The 19817-nt window shown below is 47.7% G+C and overlaps 1 protein-coding gene across 3 annotated transcripts in view; it reads right to left on the minus strand.

Moving 5' to 3' along the window:
- ATP11A (ATPase phospholipid transporting 11A) overlaps nt 1-19817 on the minus strand; it is a 108427-nt gene that overhangs the window by 22145 nt on the left and 66465 nt on the right. For all 3 annotated transcript variants that reach the window (XM_080928556.1, XM_080928557.1, XM_080928558.1), the window contains exons 9-18: nt 18618-18682; nt 17964-18045; nt 16691-16841; nt 15646-15843; nt 12986-13159; nt 11510-11679; nt 9490-9561; nt 9070-9143; nt 6364-6467; nt 1245-1426 (exon numbers count right to left, since the gene is read on the minus strand). In XM_080928556.1, coding sequence (XP_080784682.1) covers nt 1245-1426; nt 6364-6467; nt 9070-9143; nt 9490-9561; nt 11510-11679; nt 12986-13159; nt 15646-15843; nt 16691-16841; nt 17964-18045; nt 18618-18682 — 1272 coding nt within the window. The remainder of the gene's footprint in view (nt 1-1244; nt 1427-6363; nt 6468-9069; nt 9144-9489; nt 9562-11509; nt 11680-12985; nt 13160-15645; nt 15844-16690; nt 16842-17963; nt 18046-18617; nt 18683-19817) is intronic.

Consider the following 19817-nt stretch of genomic DNA (forward strand, 5'->3'; position numbering starts at 1 on the left):
AAGTGGACATATGATGTGCTGTAAGGTTCTGCCAACCATGGACGCTATTTAAGAAGGCTGTTCTGTGTGATGTCCTTTTCCTGAGCCTCGTGTCCAATCCAATATCATTCCACTTAGAAGAAGAATTGTTATAACCAGAAATAAAATGGAGAAATGGAGTTGGGAAATAAGGTCTTTTCTTTTGGTACTATGCGTTCTAATGCTGCTACTTATTAAATAGGAAGCCAGGCTCTAAGTAACATATCAGATGTTGATAATGCCAGTGGCCCCACAGCTGACATTTATCAGTGACATGAGCCAGCACTGTGTGAAATCTGGTGTGACCTTTCACCTCTACAGAACCCTGCCAAGTCAGACTAGTCCTTGGGCAGAAGTTCGTGGCTATTATTACAGGGCACAGATGAAGGGAACTACCTCCAACCTTGTAATTTTCTGAAACAATAGTAAGGGACCTGAGGCCCAGAGAGGAAAATTTACCAATGTGCTGGCTCGGGTTTTAAAGAAGTAGCTTGTGATCAAACATCACTTCAACAGGACACTGTATCTGTAACCCCATGAGGATGCACAGTCCATGTCATCTGGGCTACATGAGAAACCTTGACAATGTTTTACTGTCATTTTACTGTCACCCACCCTCTGTGCTCCTGGGTGTCAACCCTGCAGGTTCTACAACCTAACTCAGCCATGTCAGCTGTCCACAATGGTTCCATGTAAAGGCTATCAGAGCCTACCCAGGACAGTTCCCCTTCCTGACCTGCTGCCCTATGGACACTGCACTGTCCCTTGGTCTTCACCGTGTATCATAATTCCAGAAACTTTCTCAGCAACTTCACAGGTTTTTACAACAGCTCACTTCGTTACTTTAACTGTCTTCGACAATGACAACCATGTTGATGACACTGAGCTACACTAAGTCACAGATTCAGAAGAGCCAGCAGCAGCTGGAAAATGATTCTTGATTTCCCTCTACAGAATGAAAAGAAACTGCTCCTCCATGTGTGACACAGGTGAAGATGGCACTTTCAATATCTGAGGGACAAGTGTCTTTCTAGGCATCCTAGTTGTGGTCAGTGACACATCACCCAGTAATAATCTCAAGGTTGTCACTCTCCGGGAAGTGACAGATAAGCCTTGTGATTGGAACAAACACACTGGCACAGGACACATGTGCTATCTGCCTCCCACTCTACTCTCAGGGCCCCTCCCCATCTGTAACTGAACACAGACACATGAGACATCTTTACCGGTCCTCAACAGCCGTAGCACCAAGCAGAATGAGGTCTTTCTCTATCTGCTCGTAGGCCTCTGCTAGTTTCTTCTCCCGATCCTGAAGTGCTACTTTGGCACTCTGTAGCAGTCGGCAAGCATCTTCATATTGTTCTGGCTCGAGCCTCTTGTAGGCAACACATAGGGTTCGCAACCCTTCCTGTTAAACACAAGCCAATGTGTAATGTGAATCTCACGTCATCTGCTGAATGCATGCTCAGGTTTTCCTCATACCCATCTCTGAAGACAATGAATGAGTCATAACCCAGTCACCCTAGGGATTACTGAATTACATTAAATACAGACGGTCACGTGTCCGTAGAACCATAACCTATGATGTCTGGTCCATACGGACAGTCACGTGCTCTATAAAATCGAAAACAGATTATTCTGTTAGATCCTGTAAACAGATACAGAATTCAGCTTAGCTTTTGAGAGAGAACAGCTTGCAGTGCCGTGGTAGCAGTGCATTGAAGTTGGGAGATGGAAGACTGAAAGGTTATTCATCCTCATGCTAGGCACAGGGGAGACTAAAGTAAGCCTTAGGGATGAGGGGATCTAAGTGTGGAGCGTGTACAATGCACAGGCCCATCACTGTGCCTCCTCCCTGCCCAGACACAGAAAACTATCACTGGGTGGTAGCCACTGGTGGGGTTTCTTTGGTGTTTCTTGTTCCTTCACCTTGATCCACCTTTTATAGTCCTGTATAAAACACTAACAACCTGTACAAAACACGGTCACACTTAAAAATAGATTTGTTTATTTATTAATTCATTCATTATATATAAGCACACTGTAGCTGTCTTCAGACACACCAGAAGAGGACATCAGATCTCATTACAGATGGTTGTGAGCCACCATGTCATTGCTGGAATTTGAACTCAGGACCTCTGGAAGAGCAGTCAGTCCTCTTAACCATTGAGCCATCTCTCCAGCCTCACATTCACTTAGTGCTGACCCTTATAAACCACAGAAAGCAACCCTTGGTAGCACACTAGCAAACAGAACCCAACAGTTACAAAAGAATTGCATGCCATGAACAGGACTCCTCCCTGAATGACAGACAGATGGAATTGGAGTAGGAGATGGGCTAATGTGACATTACAGATAAAACCTATGTGATGCTCTGAACTGATGAAGATCAAACATTTGAAAACTGCAGGAGCAACACAGAATGGTCCCCACAGTGGCTCTCCAAAAATTGCTTGAGGTGAGGAGCAGCAGGGATTCTTGCCTTTCCATTTCAGCTGAACACAAACTCCAATGTGCAGAGGACCAGATCTCACAGGCAAATTTTGTAAAGAATATACATTCCACCTTGCATGAAATCTCAGAGCTATTATATGAACGCAGCAATGGTGGACACGGTTGTGGCATCAGCACAGGCAGGTCATGTGCATCTCACGTGCCTCTACACTCACCTTGGGAAGAACACTGAGAAAGTTCTACCCATGATTGCATCAGAAAGAAAACATTCAGGAATATGTGTACTCATGGAGGAAAAAGACTAACACACTGAAAACTAAGTAACACCAAAGAAATCACAGAAGAGCCAAATAACAGAAACACATTTGTTTCTGTGGATTACATTTCTTATTGTTAAGATGACAACACCACTCAAAGCCATCTGTGGAGTCTTGTGATCCTGTGGAACTCCTGATGGTGATCTCTGCAGGAACTCAAGGGGAATGTTAAGGTGGGGGACCCTAAGGGCTTTTACAGTCTCACACCCCCTTTACAGCTTCCCCCCCACTGAGGGTCTTACAGCCCCCCTCTCCCACTGAGGGCTTTTGTGTCCTGCACCCTCCAGGAAGGAGTGCTTCAACCATATCTGGGCAGCCCCTGGAATGTAGGGGAAGAGCCTTGATATGTGACCCAGGCAGGTGCCAAACAGCACTTCCTGGGGAGAAGTGTGTTATCTGGGCAGCCCTGGAATGTAGGGCATAGGTCCTCAGATGCAACCCACACTGGAAGCAGCCAATCAATTTAAGTCAACTAAACCCACCAACGCTTGCATGCCTAGTCACCATCGCTGTAGCCCACCCATTACTAAGTGAATAAAACTTTACTGACGGAGGGCTTGGGGTTGCCTCTCCTCGGGATGGAGGCCACCCCAGTGCACTGGACTAATAAACCTCTTGCTTTTGCACCGATCCCTGATCTCTCGTCTCATTCAGGGGAGCCCCAAATAGATAAGTCTCAATTTGGTCTTACAAAGGTACGCAGAACAGCACAGCAGGTTGGCCATGCACACATTCTTCTTTCAGAACTTACTAGCACATGGCAGTAAAGAAAACTGTACAGAACTGATGTAAAGAAGAGAAAGGGAGAGGGGAACAGGACAGAACTGAGACCCCAAACAAATCCTGCAACATCTGGCCACATGATTTAACAAGAGAAACAAGATCATTTAACAGGGAAAACAAAACAAAATAGCCACTCAACAGTGGAGTCAAAAAAATGATACCCACTTAACAAAAAATAAGATGGCTCCCATCATACCACACATAAAATAAGATCAATGCCTTAAATTTAACAGCTAAAACTCTAAAGTACTTAGAAAACTAGTCTTCAAAATATTATATTTGGCACCAACTTCTTAACTGTGATTAAACACACCAAAACAAGTGACTGAAGAAGAAACTGGGTTTGAAGCAGACAATGATCCCCTGATCATTACTTACAACTGTCTTTACTCATATAAAGCTTTAGTAGTTTAAAGTGGTTGTTCAGTTTGCTGACTAACTCCTGGCTGAGCTACAGGATAGATCTAAGGACTCTAGGACAGTCTGAGGGATGCTGTCCTGGTTGGGTTTGGTCAACCTGGGAAGCCATCTGTGATCCTGTGGAACTCAGGGAATCTACCTGATGCAATGTTCCAGCATGGCATGTGCGCAAGCCTGGGGCACCTTCTTAGTCAGGGACTGGTGTGTGAAACTCCTCTCTTTGCTACAGCAGCAACAATGAGAGCATCCCTACTGCTCCCAGTGACACTCACGCTGCCTTTATGAGCAAGACTTTATTTTGTTATATAAGGGAAACATTAATCTACTCATTTTTTCTATTATTTCAAAATTAAGAATAGACAATGACTTTTGCAGGTCCCTTCTCTGTATCTCAGGGTGACCAAGGACCATTTTTCTCAATAGTCATTCACTATGACTGAGTGGGAGACACATATGGAAGACCTGGTCCACTGCCAAAGTGCTTCTGGATTCTACTTGGTGATATGCTTGAAGGCAGATTTGAACATTTCCATATTAACACCTTTACATAATTAGTATTAGGAGGGCTGATCTGTACTTTTCCTGTCTTAGTTCTTGATTTGTGATGCTCAGAAGTAAAGAAAGTTGCTCTAAGGAGAAAGGGAGCACACAATGGAAAGAATTGGTCTCTCACACGTCAAGTCTGAGGCATCACTGGCCCATTGTGGGTGGGGCATTCCTGGGACATGCAAGCCTTACAGAACCTTTCTTTCTCAAGTTCTTTCTGGTCCAAGTGTTTTACCACAACAACAGAAACCCCAACTAAGGCAGATGCTGTAACAATGAATGGCCCTGAAGGATCTGGAAGAGGACAATGGACAGACAGGCTCAGAGGCCAGGCACAAGCCATCAAGAGGCCAGCAGACAGCATATTCCCAACATCTCCTAGGGCTCCAGACAGAGAACACTGTTCCAAATCCAGCAAATTATATGAAGTCACAGCTTGAAGGAACAAGCAGTTTCTGAGATGTCCGACCACATCTCTGATTAGATTCTAGATCTGTGGAAGTGTGAAAAACCAGCAGCCCACAGGGAAAGTTCCCAATTGTGACCAGCACATGGGACAGAGTACACATGACAGGGATCAACTAGCTAGTTGTGCTAAACAAGTGATAAGGCAGGTGAAGGGGGATACACGTCACTGCAAATCAATTACTGAAAACTTTCCAATCTTGGTAAAAAGCCCACAGACCACACAATTCAAAGTCCTGAACAGAAAAATATGAGATTTACTACAGGCAGACTCACCACAACCAGATGTCATCCATGGGGAAACAACCAAGACAGACATAAAACAACAAAAAGACAGACAGGAACAGCGAGCACGGCCGGGGCACAGAGGCTCCCAGAAGGCGGTGGATGTAGCCCAGAGCCCATGGCTCCCTCACACGGACACTCACTCTCAAGTGCCTATCGGATAGGTGAACAATGAAGTTGGGCATCAGATGAATGGCTCGCTCAGCAAGAAAAGGAGCACCATGCTGCAATGGACACTGTGCAGAAGAATCTCAGAAAGGTTATGTGTCCTGAGAGAGCCTGGTAAGAAACGGACCTGGGATGCTACTGAACAACACTCCGGAAGATAAGATTTCATGCACAGTGATGGCAAACAGTGGTGGATTGTGGGACAGTTGGCAGGAGGAGAATGCACAGGTTCCTGGGACACTGTGGCAGCAATGTTTCTACAAGTACAAATCAAAACTTACCTACTTTTATATTTTCAATATGAACACATTGATGTTTACTGACTATAGCTCAATCAAGCTTTTAAAAAGATGAACTTTAATCATAGTTAACATATTACTTCGTTTAAGGAAAATGATTCTCAGGTGAGAGAGAACCTTCCAGAACACATGAAGCATGTGCTTTTTAGCACAAAATGTGTCTCCAGTTCCTGGGGATGACCCTTGGTAGAAGCAGTCAGAATCCCCAATGTGCTCATTTGAAATTAGAGTTAACATCGGGAATTCAAGAAGTCGGCCCTAATAAGTTCAATGAAGCTCAGCATATGCCTTTTGTGGCACCCTATGGGGAATGTGACTGTGCTGGATCTGGAATGACATTGTAGCACAGCCTAGATTTACAGATTTACAGATTAAGGTAGACGGCCATCTAAGTCTAGCCATGGGGTCTTTTTGGCTCCTCAGTGCTGTCGGGGAGGCTGAGAGAATGGATGGAGACATCAGGGGAACAGCTTCCAGCACAAACTAAGGACACTTCTCACCAGTCAGCAAAGGAGGAGGAGGAGGGAGTGTCAGAAAGCACTGTGACTCAGAGAAGAGTCAGAACCATGGTCTGCGGCAGAGAGAGGGACACAAGGGGCAGAGCTTACCACTGCATTGCGCTCCACTCTAGACCGGACCTGGTCCACTTTGCCTTCTATCACTCGGGGAAATATTGAAGAATCTGCTCCTTTGCAAAACAGATAAATTTCTCCTAGAAAATAAGGGGAAAAACAATATTGAATTTAATTACCACACGGGGAAGCAAATTTGCTTTATTTTTCTTTTTACTTTTTAAAAAAGACTAATTTATTTATTTTATGTACATGAGTACACTGCAGCTGTCCTCAGACATACCAGAAGAGGGCATCAGATCTCATTACAGATGGCTGTGAGCCACCATGTGGTTGCTGGGAATTGAACTCAGGACCTCTGGAAGAGCAGTCAGTGCTCCTAACCACTGAGCCATCTCTCCAGCTTCTCAACTTGTTCTTAATGAAAGCAGGCAAGTCCAGGGTGAAGATCATTTTAAAGGCCGTAACAAAGGAGCAGTTAATACATTAAGATCTAAAAGAAGTGAGACCCATGGAACACGCTGCCAACACGCTGCCCTTGTTTGACTCCTGTTGCCTTGGAACCTTGAGGGGTCTGGATGCTCCGACTCCCAGTGAGAGGCAAATTACTTCCTGGCTCTAGGGTTGGGCAGGTGGAGTGGGCACAACAGAACAAAGAGTACGCTGCTGCCCTGAAGGGAGTGTTCTAACTTCATCAAAGACCAGAAGGTGAAGGTGTGACTCCTCCTGAAAGTGGGTCTTCCATGGACAATCCCATTCTTTGTATCACAAGGGTCATGAGAAACTATCTTCCAGCACATCTCTAGTCTTGTCCTCAGAGCTCTGAGCACCTTTGTGCTGGGTTTTCATGCTAATTCTCAACACAAAGACTTTTATCCTTCCAGCTCAGAGACACTGACACAGCAAAGATGCGGCTGAGGCACTGAGAAACCAGCTCTGATGTGGCTTGCACAGTCCAGATGCTCTGTGATCTGTCTCAAGTCCAACCCTCAGCTGCCCTGCTTTGAAACACCAGCTGAGGCCCACACTCGGTCACCCTGCTCAGCAACAGTGCAATCCCATGCCTGCAGTGCCTGCAGCTTGTTGCTGAATAGAATGTTTGGGTGTAGCTATAGAAACATCACAGTAAGCCAGGTGTGGTGGCTTAAACCCAGTAGGCAGAGACAGGCATATCCCTAAGTTTGAGGCTATCCTGGTTTACAAAGTGCTAGAACAGCCAGTGTTACAGGGAGAAACTCTGTCTCAAAAAAATACCCAAAAACAACAATAATAACAATAAACCAAAATAGCAGCAACAACAGGAAAGAAATACCACTGTGCATCCCAATGGCAGTAAACTATACAAGGGACATGGCATGGTTTATGTCCCCAGGAAGGTAGACACCCAGATTCCTCAAAGACACAGGTTCCTACGCCCCTAACATTGAAGATGCTTGGAAGTATGTAGAGACTAAATCCAGGACTGTCTGTAGTGGGAAGAAGAAGGGGCCCACTTCTGGTCTAAAGACTGGGATGTTAATGCTGAAGATGCCTACACAGGGAAAACATGGGCAACAGACATGATGAGCACAGAAAAGTGATGGGCCTCCCAGGAGGGCTGTCTGCACTAGGCAGGAGGAACACCAGGCAGCTCCCAATTGAATACTGTGGATACCTGGGGTGTCTAGGAAGGCATTTAGGGGCAGGGGCTGCCACTTCACACCACGATCCAAGAAGAGGAAATACAGCCAGACAAGGAGTCTATGGGAAACAAGGAGACGGATGGCAGACAGAACCCGAGGATATACCCACAGTGTGGTGAAGGCCAGAAGACCAGTACTGAGCCTCTGACACCAGAGCTATGTGGCCATAGGGCAGCCTTGTGAGTGTTGGGGAGCAATCAGTCCAATGTGAGGGCAGGGAGGGGATGAGGCACCTATCTGCTCTTGTGGGGATTCTCTGGAGAGGATGATGTGAGGCTAATTCAAGGCTTTCTAGACAAGATGCTGCTGGGAAAGGAGCTGACTCAGAGCTACATGGTGGGGAAGAGGCAAGTACCTACTCACATGGAGATCACATGTCAAGGTCAACCAGAATCACCCGGTCAAGGGGCCCTACTGTGCCAATTCCTTCACCATCCCATACTCTAACCACAAACCAGAATGTGCAGCTTTTAAATAAAGATCCATTGTCACAGCAACCAGCCAGCCAAGAAATCAGTGTAATTAATTAGTATTCTAAATTCTAGTACAGAAATACCTGCAAATGCATACTGCCTGTCTGTAAATGCAATTAAAAGCATGTGCTGGTTTTCAGGCATGTGGACAGCAGTAGCAGGAGGCTCTTAGATGATGCGGAGTTTATGGAGCCCTGGCCCTGTGCTCACTTCTCTCCAAGGTGATTGCTATAGAGCTTACCTGTGTCTTTTACCAGTGGGAGAAATGGGGAGGGGGAGGTAGCTCAGGTGGGAAAGAATCTGTCTTGCAAGCATAAAGACCTGGATCCAATTCCCAGAACTCATGTAGAAAAGAAGTTAGGCAAGGCAGCATGCATTTGCACTTTCTTTGCTGGGGACAGGGGCAGGAGGGTTTCTAGGGCTGGCTGGCTATTCAGTGGATTCCAAGCCAGTGAAAGACCCTGTGTATAATTTTAAAAAAAGGAGGGGTTGATGCCTGAGGAATGAGACCCAAGGTTGACCTTTGGCCTATACACAAACACTCACCAAAAGAACTACCCACCATGTAATGTCAGGAGAAACTTTACCTGTAGTTGATTTTACAATCACACTCATTCTTCTCCGCACAGAGTCAAAAGTCAGAACTTCTAGCAATTCAAATCTGAAACAGAAAAGTGAGACATACTACTCACCTCTCTCCAGGCCCTACCCACACTGTGTGCGAGCCCGCTGGGGTGTTCTAGACCTCATGGAGTGCCCACCTCCAGCCTCATGTTGGGATTAGTGCTTAAGAGTGGTCACAGGTGAGTGCAGCTCTGACTAATAGCATCTGTGTCTCATCTGGAATATACAACTCTCATACCAAGTCTGAAAACCCCTAAGGGAGACCCACTGGGACCCTGGAGCTGGGGTCACCACTGAGAGCAGAGCCAGTGCTGACAGGGTCTCTGATGCACTATGGTATGCAGGACCTGCCTCTCTCCAGAGACCCACAGACAGCTTCTCACCTCTCTATGTCGTTCTCCCTGTTCAGTATCTCCATGTAATTGTCCTTCAATCTCAGGTATGTGAATCCAAGCCTGCAACAAAGAAGGCAATGCCAGTGCTTGTCTGACAGCCAGACAAGCCTTTTCCACTGGGGCTTCATCTCTCGTGGAAGCAGACTTTCTTGTAGAGGAAGCACTTTAAGTGAGACAAGTTGCTCAGTGGTTATAACGCCAGGACACAGGAGTTCTAACTCATTTGCCACCTCAGACAATGACCCAAGAGTGTACACCCTCCAGTGAAAAGGTACCCTCTGTGGGTGCTGGTAGCTGGTGGAAGGCCAGCCTCAGGTGTCTGCACTGCACTTCCTGCTTCTGCCCACATTTCTGTAGCCTACTGGAGTCCATAGTGTGAACAGTCACTAAAGCCCCTGGGCTGGAAGCTGACCTAGGACAAGTGACAAGAGCAGCTGGCCAGGAACATGTCACATCCCACGAAATGATTAATATGGCTACTGCAAGAGAGGGCTCCTCATACACAGAGTGACCTGCCCTCTTCTCTCTCTCTCTCTCTCTCTCTCTCTCTCTCTCTCTCTCTCTCTCTACTGCCACCATTTTATGGAACAGCAAGAAACCCTGAGAAGCCAGTGCTTTGACCTGACCGCCCAGCCTCCAAACTGTGAGAAATCCATCCTGGGCCTGTTTTATAAATTATGCAGCGAAGACAGTCTGCCCTTGGTCAACCGAGTTATCTTGCAGCACACGGGACCATGGTGGCTATTCATAGTGATACTGCTCCATCCTTCCTCTACTGCAGAAACAAACACCTCCAGCCACGGGCACCTGCCAGGACAGTGAAGGGGGCCTGGTCTTGAGCAGCTTATCAAGATGGGACGAAATATACCACCCAATCCAATACCAGCTGTCATAGCAGGCAAGAACTTGAGTGTGGGTGACTGAGGCCACCTGCCCAGAGAGAGCTCAGTGAGAGCTGGCCTCAGCTGACAGGAAGACCCCCGGGAAGAAAGAGGTACAGGGATGGCGGGGCAGCCTAACTCAAATTTTACTTCCTGCAGCACACACAGCTTCACCCTATAAACCGGAAGTTCTCAGCCTTCCTAACACTGCCATCCTTTCATACAGTCCCTCATGTTGTGGTGACCCCCCAACCATAAAATTATTTTTGTTGCGTCTTCATAGCTGTAATTTTGATCTTGTTAAGAATTGTAGTATGAATATCGGACATTCGGAATATGTGATGTGCGACCTCTCCTAAGGAGTTGAGACTCACAGGTTGGGAACCACTGCTATACATGTTCCCAAACCTTGCTCGAAAGCCATGTGTGCATGTGTGTGTTGGGGTGGCTTGGACACCTCCTAGTGAGGGTAACTTCGTTCACACATCTCTGCAACTTCCCAAACTGTGCAGGAGATTTCCTTAGCCACAACACAGTCCTCCAAGAGGTGAGAGTTACAAGAATGCATTCCCACTGTCCTCAGCTTGGGGAGACCGAACATGTTAGTTAATGCAGCAAAGTGGGAGGTGCCAGGGGTTTACTCTCCGTAAGAATTGTGAGCTGAGAGTCTTAGAGACATCCCCAATCTGAAACGATGCCACATCTGAAGTGTTTTTCTAAGTATCTATTTAATATGCCACAGCTCACACAAGCAGAAAGAACTCAGGAAGAACATCAGTGTAGCATCCCAGATGGAATGATCCAGCCCCAAACACAGGAGCATGCAGAGCCTCGTATCCAGAGGCTGGCTCTCCAGTGCAGGTGACAGGGAGAGCGGAGATATCCAGCCTTGGTGTCTGAGGCTCACTGGCACGGTTTTTGGAGGGGGCACCATCTCAATGGTTGTAAGCTCAGGAAACACAGCAACAAAAGCTTGTGCTACTAGCCGGGAAAGCCACTTCTACAAAGGGTGCAAGGGACCTGGGGTCACAGAGGGCACAGAACAGGGCTTTCCAGAACATGTCTTGAGTTGGGTTGCAGACCCGTTACCTCCACGCTCTGAGAGCTAGAGCAGTGTCCTGACTCACCTCTGCACACCTTCCACCAGTGCAACCTCATCAGGTGAGGACGAGATGTACACACAGGACTTTGCATCTGGAGATTTCTGGGGACCATCAACATCATCCCCACAATGGTCATCTTTCACTTGGACAGTGTGGCACAGGCAGATCGCCCTGAAAAACAGCTCCTCCCGTTCCTGCAGAGACAGAGACAAAAGACTGGACAGGCCTACAGTGGGAGGCTGAGACCTCCTGGGGTGAACTGTCTTTAGTTTGTCTCTGCGATGGCAAAGGAGAAGCCCATGTGACTTCTTCATGCTCCTGAGTTGCCATGGCAACTCATGTAAGTGCTAACAGGCAGAGCCTGAGGGTTTTGCTCATGGTGACACTAAGGAACAAGCAAGGCATGGCTATGAGCACACTAAGGAACAGCTGTGTCATGGGGAAAATGGGTCACCTCTACAGTTGGCACACTCACTCCTGAACAACCCACTCTCCTGTTCCTCGCCACATGACCTGCCTGGCAGTGGGATTTTGCTACCAGCCAAGGACCATGCATTTCAAATGACGTAACCTCCCGCCGTGTGCCTGCAGCTGAAGCTCAGCTGTAGCACAGCCCTGGAGGCAGAAGCTAAGAGTCCTGTGCTAGAGTTGAATTACTGTGCATGAGGTCACAGTAGGCTGACCCAGATCTGAGCTCAGTTTCCCCAGTGCTGGCTGCACCCGGCAGTCAGAGTTAGAAGATTCTCAGGTCCCCAGAAGCTGGGCAGCACAGTGGCCAATGGTACGCTTCCCTGACAACCAATGTGGTCCGTGGGAACTGGGGTGGGAACAGGAGGGTGCAATGCTGCTGGAAGGTTTCAGGGTGGCTGCAGGGCATCTGCACCTTCTCTATGGGAAAATGACAGCAACTGGAGTTCACTTGGAAGGAGCCAGTGGTCTGACTGTGAACAACTCATCTATCATTAACACTCTTCTGGCCCTCTATGAATCCCTCGGGTCCTGGAGTCGTGATATATGCCTTATCTCTGTACAACAGATACTGGAATTGAACCCTGACCAGGGATATTATGACTTGAGCATATGTGTGTGTGTGCCCTGTGCATAGGTAAACAAGCATAGCATGTGCATACGTGTATTGGTATTTGTGTAAATACATGTGTATGTGCCTAGGTGTGTGCATGCATTTGCACACACATGCAGTTTTGTACACAAACAGTGTATGTTCACATTACTTTTAGAACACTGCCTGTTCTACTTGTCCTGTTGTTTTGTTTGTTTTCCAGGTCAATTCTAGCAGAGCAATCACTGTCAAGGCCTCTTGCCCCTTGGAAGGGGACAGCACCACAGTGGATTCAAACCATGACCTCAATGAAGTCCTACAGAGGATCTGTCCTACTGTCCAGGTGAAAGGGCCGCTTCTGTGAGTCAAAGCACCCCACCTACTTGTCTCCTCCATCACGTGGCAGAGCCATGCCATCGCCCCGAGGAGCTGCAACGCACCTTTCCACTGACGCCTGGGGAAGAATCGATCATGTCAATGCCAGAAGAGTCGGGAAGGACCTGCCCATTGCAGATGACATGGGGCACGTAGACGTGGCCCTCAATGCAGCACTCCTTGAAGGCCATGTTGTTCTCCGTAAGGGTACCTGTCTTGTCAGTGAAGATGTACTCCACCTAAGGGTACCACATACCCAAGTTAAGCCACATTTAGGCAGGTGACACATCTTAGCCCAAGTCTATTACAATCCTAGTAGGAATAGAACTTCTGAGGGTCCGTCTAGAGAGAGCAGATCCAGTGTTAGGTGTGGGTACCCATGGTACCCCCATCATCCAGACAGGTGCAATTTGGGGGAGAGGCCTCACACTGGTGACAGATATGAAACAGCAGAAAGTGGCATTGTGGAATTTGTCCCCCAGGGAACCAGGGCTCCATGTGCCAGTGAAGAGGCAGCACAGACAGGCGAAGGAAGAACTTTCTCTAGGAGTCTGAGAGGTTAATGTTCCCAGGAGGAGAAGAGGTTTAACAGACAGGATATACAGAAGGAAAAGGACAAGATGCTTCAGAAAGAGACCATGAAGTGCTAAAGACACCTCTGGCCTTAGATCTAAATGAAGGGGAATCACAGGACATATATGCCCATCATGACTCATTGAAAGGGAAGGCCAGCCATTCACACAGCTCTGGGATGACCCAGATGGGTTTAGTGTAGGAATGAAGCACACTGGGGTAGGGGTGTAGAAGGGATAGCCAGATCTTGTGGTCCATGAAGAGTCTTCCCAGGAACACACTCTTACAAACCCCAATGGAACATGCCCTTTCTGCCATGTGCTTTAACAGATAAACCACCAATGCAGAGCACTGTTGTACTGAGATTATAATTAAAACAAACCTGCTGTTTAAACACAAGCCCGAAGCTCATGGGAGCCTCTTCCAGGGTTACCCGGTCAGGGAGGGAGTGCAGGCTACATTCCTAAGGATGTGGCAGGCAGTGGATTTCTAGGGTTTGTGACTATGATAACAAAAGATTACAATGGACATTTATTAGGTCTTAGCTATGCCAGGCACTGGATATCACTTCAGTTCGTCCTCACACCAACTGTTACCTAGTTTTAAAAATTATGTGTATATATGGGTGTCCATGTACGGGTGTGTAGACAGTCAGGTACCTGTAGAAGCTAGGTGTTGGATCCCCAGGACCTGGAGTTACATGTTGTTGTACACTGCCTTACATGGGTACTGGGGCAAACAAACTCTTGGCTTCTGCTGACATCTCAGGGGTGGGAGGTCACATGGGGAGATGCACAAAGCACCTTCACGAGGTGGACTTGGAAGGCAGTCATCTCTGCTTCACACACAGACACTGGTAGTAGGCACTTCCTATTTCACAGATGGAACTGCCATCTTGCTCTGCTGTGTAGACTGAGAGGCATGCTCACCCACATTCACTGGGCAGCTGGGGAAGCCATTTCTGTGTGTATTCACCAGCTAGTTTTGACCTCAGTGGTCCAGTTTACTGAACACAAGCTGCAGCCTGCTTTGATCAGGACTGGACAGAGTCAAATTCTGTGAGGGACTCTAGGTTGGGAAAGACATCCTGCCCCAGAGCATTCCTTGACATTCTTACAAAACACTTCCTCAAACAGACCACATGCATCACACAGGAGGAGGCACATGAAATATCCTAGAGGAATGTATCAGAAAGTTGGAGCCTTGACAGTATCCTCTTTAGTAACAAATGCTGTCCCCAGGGAAGATGGGGACCAGTGCTTGTCAGTCTATAGACTGTTTACATGGTATTGCCAGGCAACCATAGGGCAGACTGCAGTGTGCAGTTCAACATGAATTATGTAATCAACTGCCATTTGCCAAATGGCCCTTCCCATGACACTGGGCTGGGAAAGGTCAGAGGCTCCCTTTGAGGCTGGGTGAGAGGGAAGGCATGCGCCTTTCTAGAGTTTTCTGTGCAGCAATTCTGAGGCCTGCAGTCAGCAGACATGGTGCATATGAGCCCTGTCTTACTCTGTGGGACCCTGTGGCTAGGTGCATCAGCCCTGTCCTCCCATGGCTGTCTCAGGTGGTGTGACTGTGGCCACACATCTGTCATCTCACTCTGCAGCAGTCTGGACAGGCAGGTCCCTGCTACTTTGGGACACCAGCCCTGAGCTGATGGAGCCGTGGTCACCGTGGATCCACTAGGTCTGTAGCCGTCCACCCCAGAAAACTGCCTCAGGCTTCTGTTTGCTCATCTACTTGGAAAATGTCATATATAAAAGAAGAAAGCAATGCCTGAAAGCAAGTGCTGGGACAGTGGCCCCACTGGGCTTCACCCTCATTCAACTGCAAGGCCCAAAACTGCTAAGAAAGCACAAGGATTTATAGTTACTCTAATCAGCTAATGCAATCGGGTCTTCACATTGTAAAGCTTTATAAAACCACAATTACTGTTATGTAGCTCAAGTTAAAAAGATACACTTGGGGAAAAAGCAGCGCATCAATCCATTTCCACTGCTCCTCCTGCTTCTGACTTTCACCCACTGCAGCAAATCTACTTGCTGAATGCACTACCTGGACTACCAGTTATCAAAAAGAGCACAGACCACTAGGCAACAGTAGACTGATGCAGGGCTCAGAATCCATGCAGTCTCTAGGAGATACTGACCTGTCCCAACTCCTCATTGAGATCAGATGTGTTGACCAGAGGCCCTTCCCCCATTTCCTCATCAAACATGTCTTCATCCCAGGTGATGAAGTAGGAGCCAAGGAACTTCTGCATCTCCACGGTGACATACATGGATACTGGGATGATGTAATTGAAGAGGACCATGAAGGCCAGGAAGTCAGTGAAGGCCCTGAGGAACTGAAAACATTGGCTTCGTAAGGAAGCTGTAGGTTACAAAGCAAGGGCAGGAAACCTCGGAAACGTCAGGTAAGCAAAGACAAGTGTTCTCAACCCAAAGACAAACACCTGTGTGGAACCTTGTAGCTCCTTGCCTGTCACGCATTGTTAAGACCAAGAGTAGAACTGAATGGCTGGTGTCTCTGGGGACACAGGAGCTCATACTAACTACAGCATCAGGGGTGAGGAGAGGCCACACTAAGTAGGGACCAATGGCCACTTTTGATGTTCATGATGTCCTGTAACAACCACTGAGCTTATGAGATGGAATTTTTCTATACAGCGATTCTGACATTAAAATCAAGGTCCCACCCCCCCCCCCTTCATCCTTGCTCTGGGATTATACTCAGCTCAGAATGGCTTTTCTGTATAGTTTAGTCTTATCTTTTAAGTTATCAGGTAGAGGCAATCTGACAGATGGTGCAGAGCCTCAGGCAGGGTCTGTCTTTGCACACAGGGTTACATTTATACACAGTCCCTCAGTACCCCTTGGTGCACAGTGCTCTGTCTGTTGAGGTCAGAGCCTTCTGTTTATCCAGTTACCACAAAAAGCATTTTTTTTTATCTTAATGTGGTATGTCAAGTTTTGGAAATATCACACTGATTTTGGTCCTTATACATTTCCTGTGGAAAGGAATATTTTCCAGACTTGTACATTCTAGTACCCAAGACAGCAGGAAGTCCCCAACTGTGAGGGCACCTGTCCTAAGATCCATCCTGCCTGAAGCAAGTTCACCTCTGTAGTTTTCTGGCACCATCTATTGTGGCCTAAGGATCACTTCCTTATACAAGGGATGTGCCTCCATACCAGATTCCTTTGACGCTCTGACTCAGTCTTCTGGTTGTACCATGGCTCATCTCGGAAGGGCTCACTCTGCCACACATACTTCAGCACCGTGTTGATCAGGGCCTTGCTCACCAGGATGCAGAGGTACACGATCAGGAATGTGTTCATCGACCTAGACGAGACAGCACAGCCTTCAGAGGCCATTCCAATCCTTCCTCACCACAACAGACAGCACAGGGAACCCAGTAATGCCCTAGTAGGCAGTATCCAGTCTGACCCAGTGAGTCTAGACTCCAGCTCAATTGCAGCCACTGTTGTCAATGCTCAGGACACAGGACCAGAGCCACAGGAAGGGAAGAAAAGCCGCATGCTACCAAGCGTCTGATGAGCCTCTCTGAACCATGGGAACTCTCCTGCTTACAGAACAGGAACAGACAGAGCCAGCATCGCTGACCATCAGGACCCACTGAAGAACTCAGAACTTAGTGATTATCACTCTGGAGTGAGAGAAGGGAATGCCCAGAGAAGGGCCCGAGGCTGGGAGTGCCTGAGGCTGAATCAAGGTGAGGCAGATTTGGGGAGAGGTTCTTCTTTCCAGGTCTGCTGGAATCTGAAGCCCATGTATTTCTATTTCTGTCTCTGTCTCTCTGCCCCCCTCCCCACGCACACACCTGCAAGCAGAGCATCCTAGCTGATGAAGAGTCCATTTTCACATGTCACACCGCACAGACAGGCCCAAGGGACAGCATCCCATACATAGTAACTACCTGATTCCTGGTGCTTCACTCTGTGACCTCAAACAGAACAACGCTTGACAAGGGGCAGAGGTGACAAAACCTCAGACTCCTCTTTCTCATAAGTCTAGTCACTGTCCTGACAGTTGTCAGGACTCCACTGTCTATAGGAAAATGTTTGCTCTGCTCACTGGGACCTCAGTAAAACCACGTCAGAACACATGTGGTTCCCATCAAGCCCCAGTTAAAGGGGCTGAATATTACCCCCATTCTGAAGTTTGCCTGGACCAGTGGGATCAGTGGGGGTATGGGCATCTGTGACTGATCCAGTGAACTAGAACAATGGGAAATGACTTACAGGTAGTGTAGGTGGCATGTTAGCAGAGAGAGGAGTGTGTGGCTATTCATCTTACCAGGAGGAAAGAAAGCTAGTCTCCAGAGTGACAGCCTCTGGAGTCAGCAGCCACAGTCTCTGGAGGAGCGGGCCCCCAAGGACACTACTTTCTCTACAGGCTCCAGCACTGGCTGGAAGGTTGTAGTGATGGCTGGGGTTCCCTTACTTTTCCACAGCAGATCTCTTCTGGGACTTAGATTGATAGTTCAGGGCCATCTTGGTCTCCATGCCGGTATAGATAGCCACACCTGGAAGTGTAAGAGTCGGTGAGACGTCTGCCCACATGGACACTCGGACAGGTCACGTTTCTAACTTAACAGCAAGCAAGTTTCTGGAGCTGGCTGGATTCTTCACACCAGGACTTTGCCTTCATAGGTCTAATCTGCACATTATATTCTTTAGTTCGAATGTTATCACATTGGGTAATCTGATAGCAGGGCACAATGTGTATCTTAAAAGTTGTTTCAGTACATCCAAACAGAAAATGGCACTGTTAACGGTAGGTGCCAACAGTGATGTGTAGACTTAGTGGAATCACCCGCATTCCAGTGCTCCGTGGACACGGTCATGGTATACCTTCATGTCCCAGAGTCATGCATTAAGGTCCTTAATAAGCCATATCCTTCACTAACTATCTCTGTGGGTTCAGGTTACACAACATCTATCTCTTGGCAAAAGCTGCCCTGCACCAAGTCCACATCCACAGTACTTTAAGGTATCTAATGGCCTCTCAGGGTATTGGGAAAGAGTTTATAGCTTACTTCATGTGTCCTGGAGTTTAGAAATGATTGCCAATAGTTTACAAAATTAAAATATTTACCAAAGATCTTCTCGGTGTTTTTGAGTGTGGCTCCTCTGAGAAGCAGGTTTTCTGATCCCAATGGCCTGGAAGACAAGGAGACCAGAAATGCTATGATGCAGTGGGGTGGAGGGGTGGGGTGTACAGGACTGAAAACCAACCCAATCTTCCCACAGGTAGCTGTGTAAGTGTGTATTGCTTAAACCAAAGTCCATTTGCATAAGCACTAGGCTTCTCTGAGGTGGAGACACTGTCTGCTGGACTGTATGTAGCCCTGCTTTCCTGGCCTGCCATTCTCAGGGACTGAAGCTTCACAGCGACACTGGGGGAAGCTTCAGGGAAGTAGCTCACCTCCAACTCACTCTCAAATAAACAGGAGCTTGAATGTTTCAATGACATTCCACACCAGAAGCCACAGAGCCCACAGATGAGGTCCCTATCTGTGCCACCTGCAACACCTGGGGACATCAGAATTGTCACCTCCATCCGTTACAAGAGAGACCTGGAGGCAGGGCCAGCAACCTCTCCCAACACACCTCCACTGAGAGGGCAGCTGTGCTGGAACCTCAGAATGGTCTGAAAAGGCTGAAACTTGGAGTTTCAATCATCCTTCAGTTGTTTCTCTCCCATCCTACTTGGTGTATGCACATTTTTGAGTGGAAAGGAAGCTGGAACTCCAGGGCCACAGTAATGGAAGTTCTGAATGCAAAGCCTCTTTGCAGGTAGTGGTTGGCTGTAAGCCTTCCCTCCAAGCAGTGAAGGAGAATTCAAAGGAGTGAACTGAATGTGCAGATTCTAGTACTGCAGTGTCCTAACGGCCCAGTGCTGGGGAGAGCCTGACTGCTTTTAATTCATGTGCTCACTCATCTGCCCTTTCAGAGAGATACAAATGCACACAGTACTGCACCGTGGGGCCAGTGGTCATGGCCGACGTAGTTCAGACTGCACCATGCAGAAGGCCAGTGGAGGAGGCTGCGAGCTGCTCCAGCACCTCATGGAGGTGGTCAGCAGGTACCTGGCAGCCCTTCTGGTCTGACAGTCACTGACAACACAGCCTGTACAGGGCCGTCAGCTTCTGTTAGCAACTTGCTGACAATAATTCATTCCACAAACGCTAATGAAAACAAATGGCCTCACCTTAACTGGGTCTCTGAGAGCTCTAAAAATAAGTCACTTGACAAAATACTTTGTTTCTAGTGTAGACAGGCGGACAGAGAGATA

Source organism: Micromys minutus (genome assembly GCF_963924665.1).
Source record: "Micromys minutus genome assembly, chromosome: 14".
Lineage (NCBI taxonomy): Eukaryota > Metazoa > Chordata > Mammalia > Rodentia > Muridae > Micromys > Micromys minutus.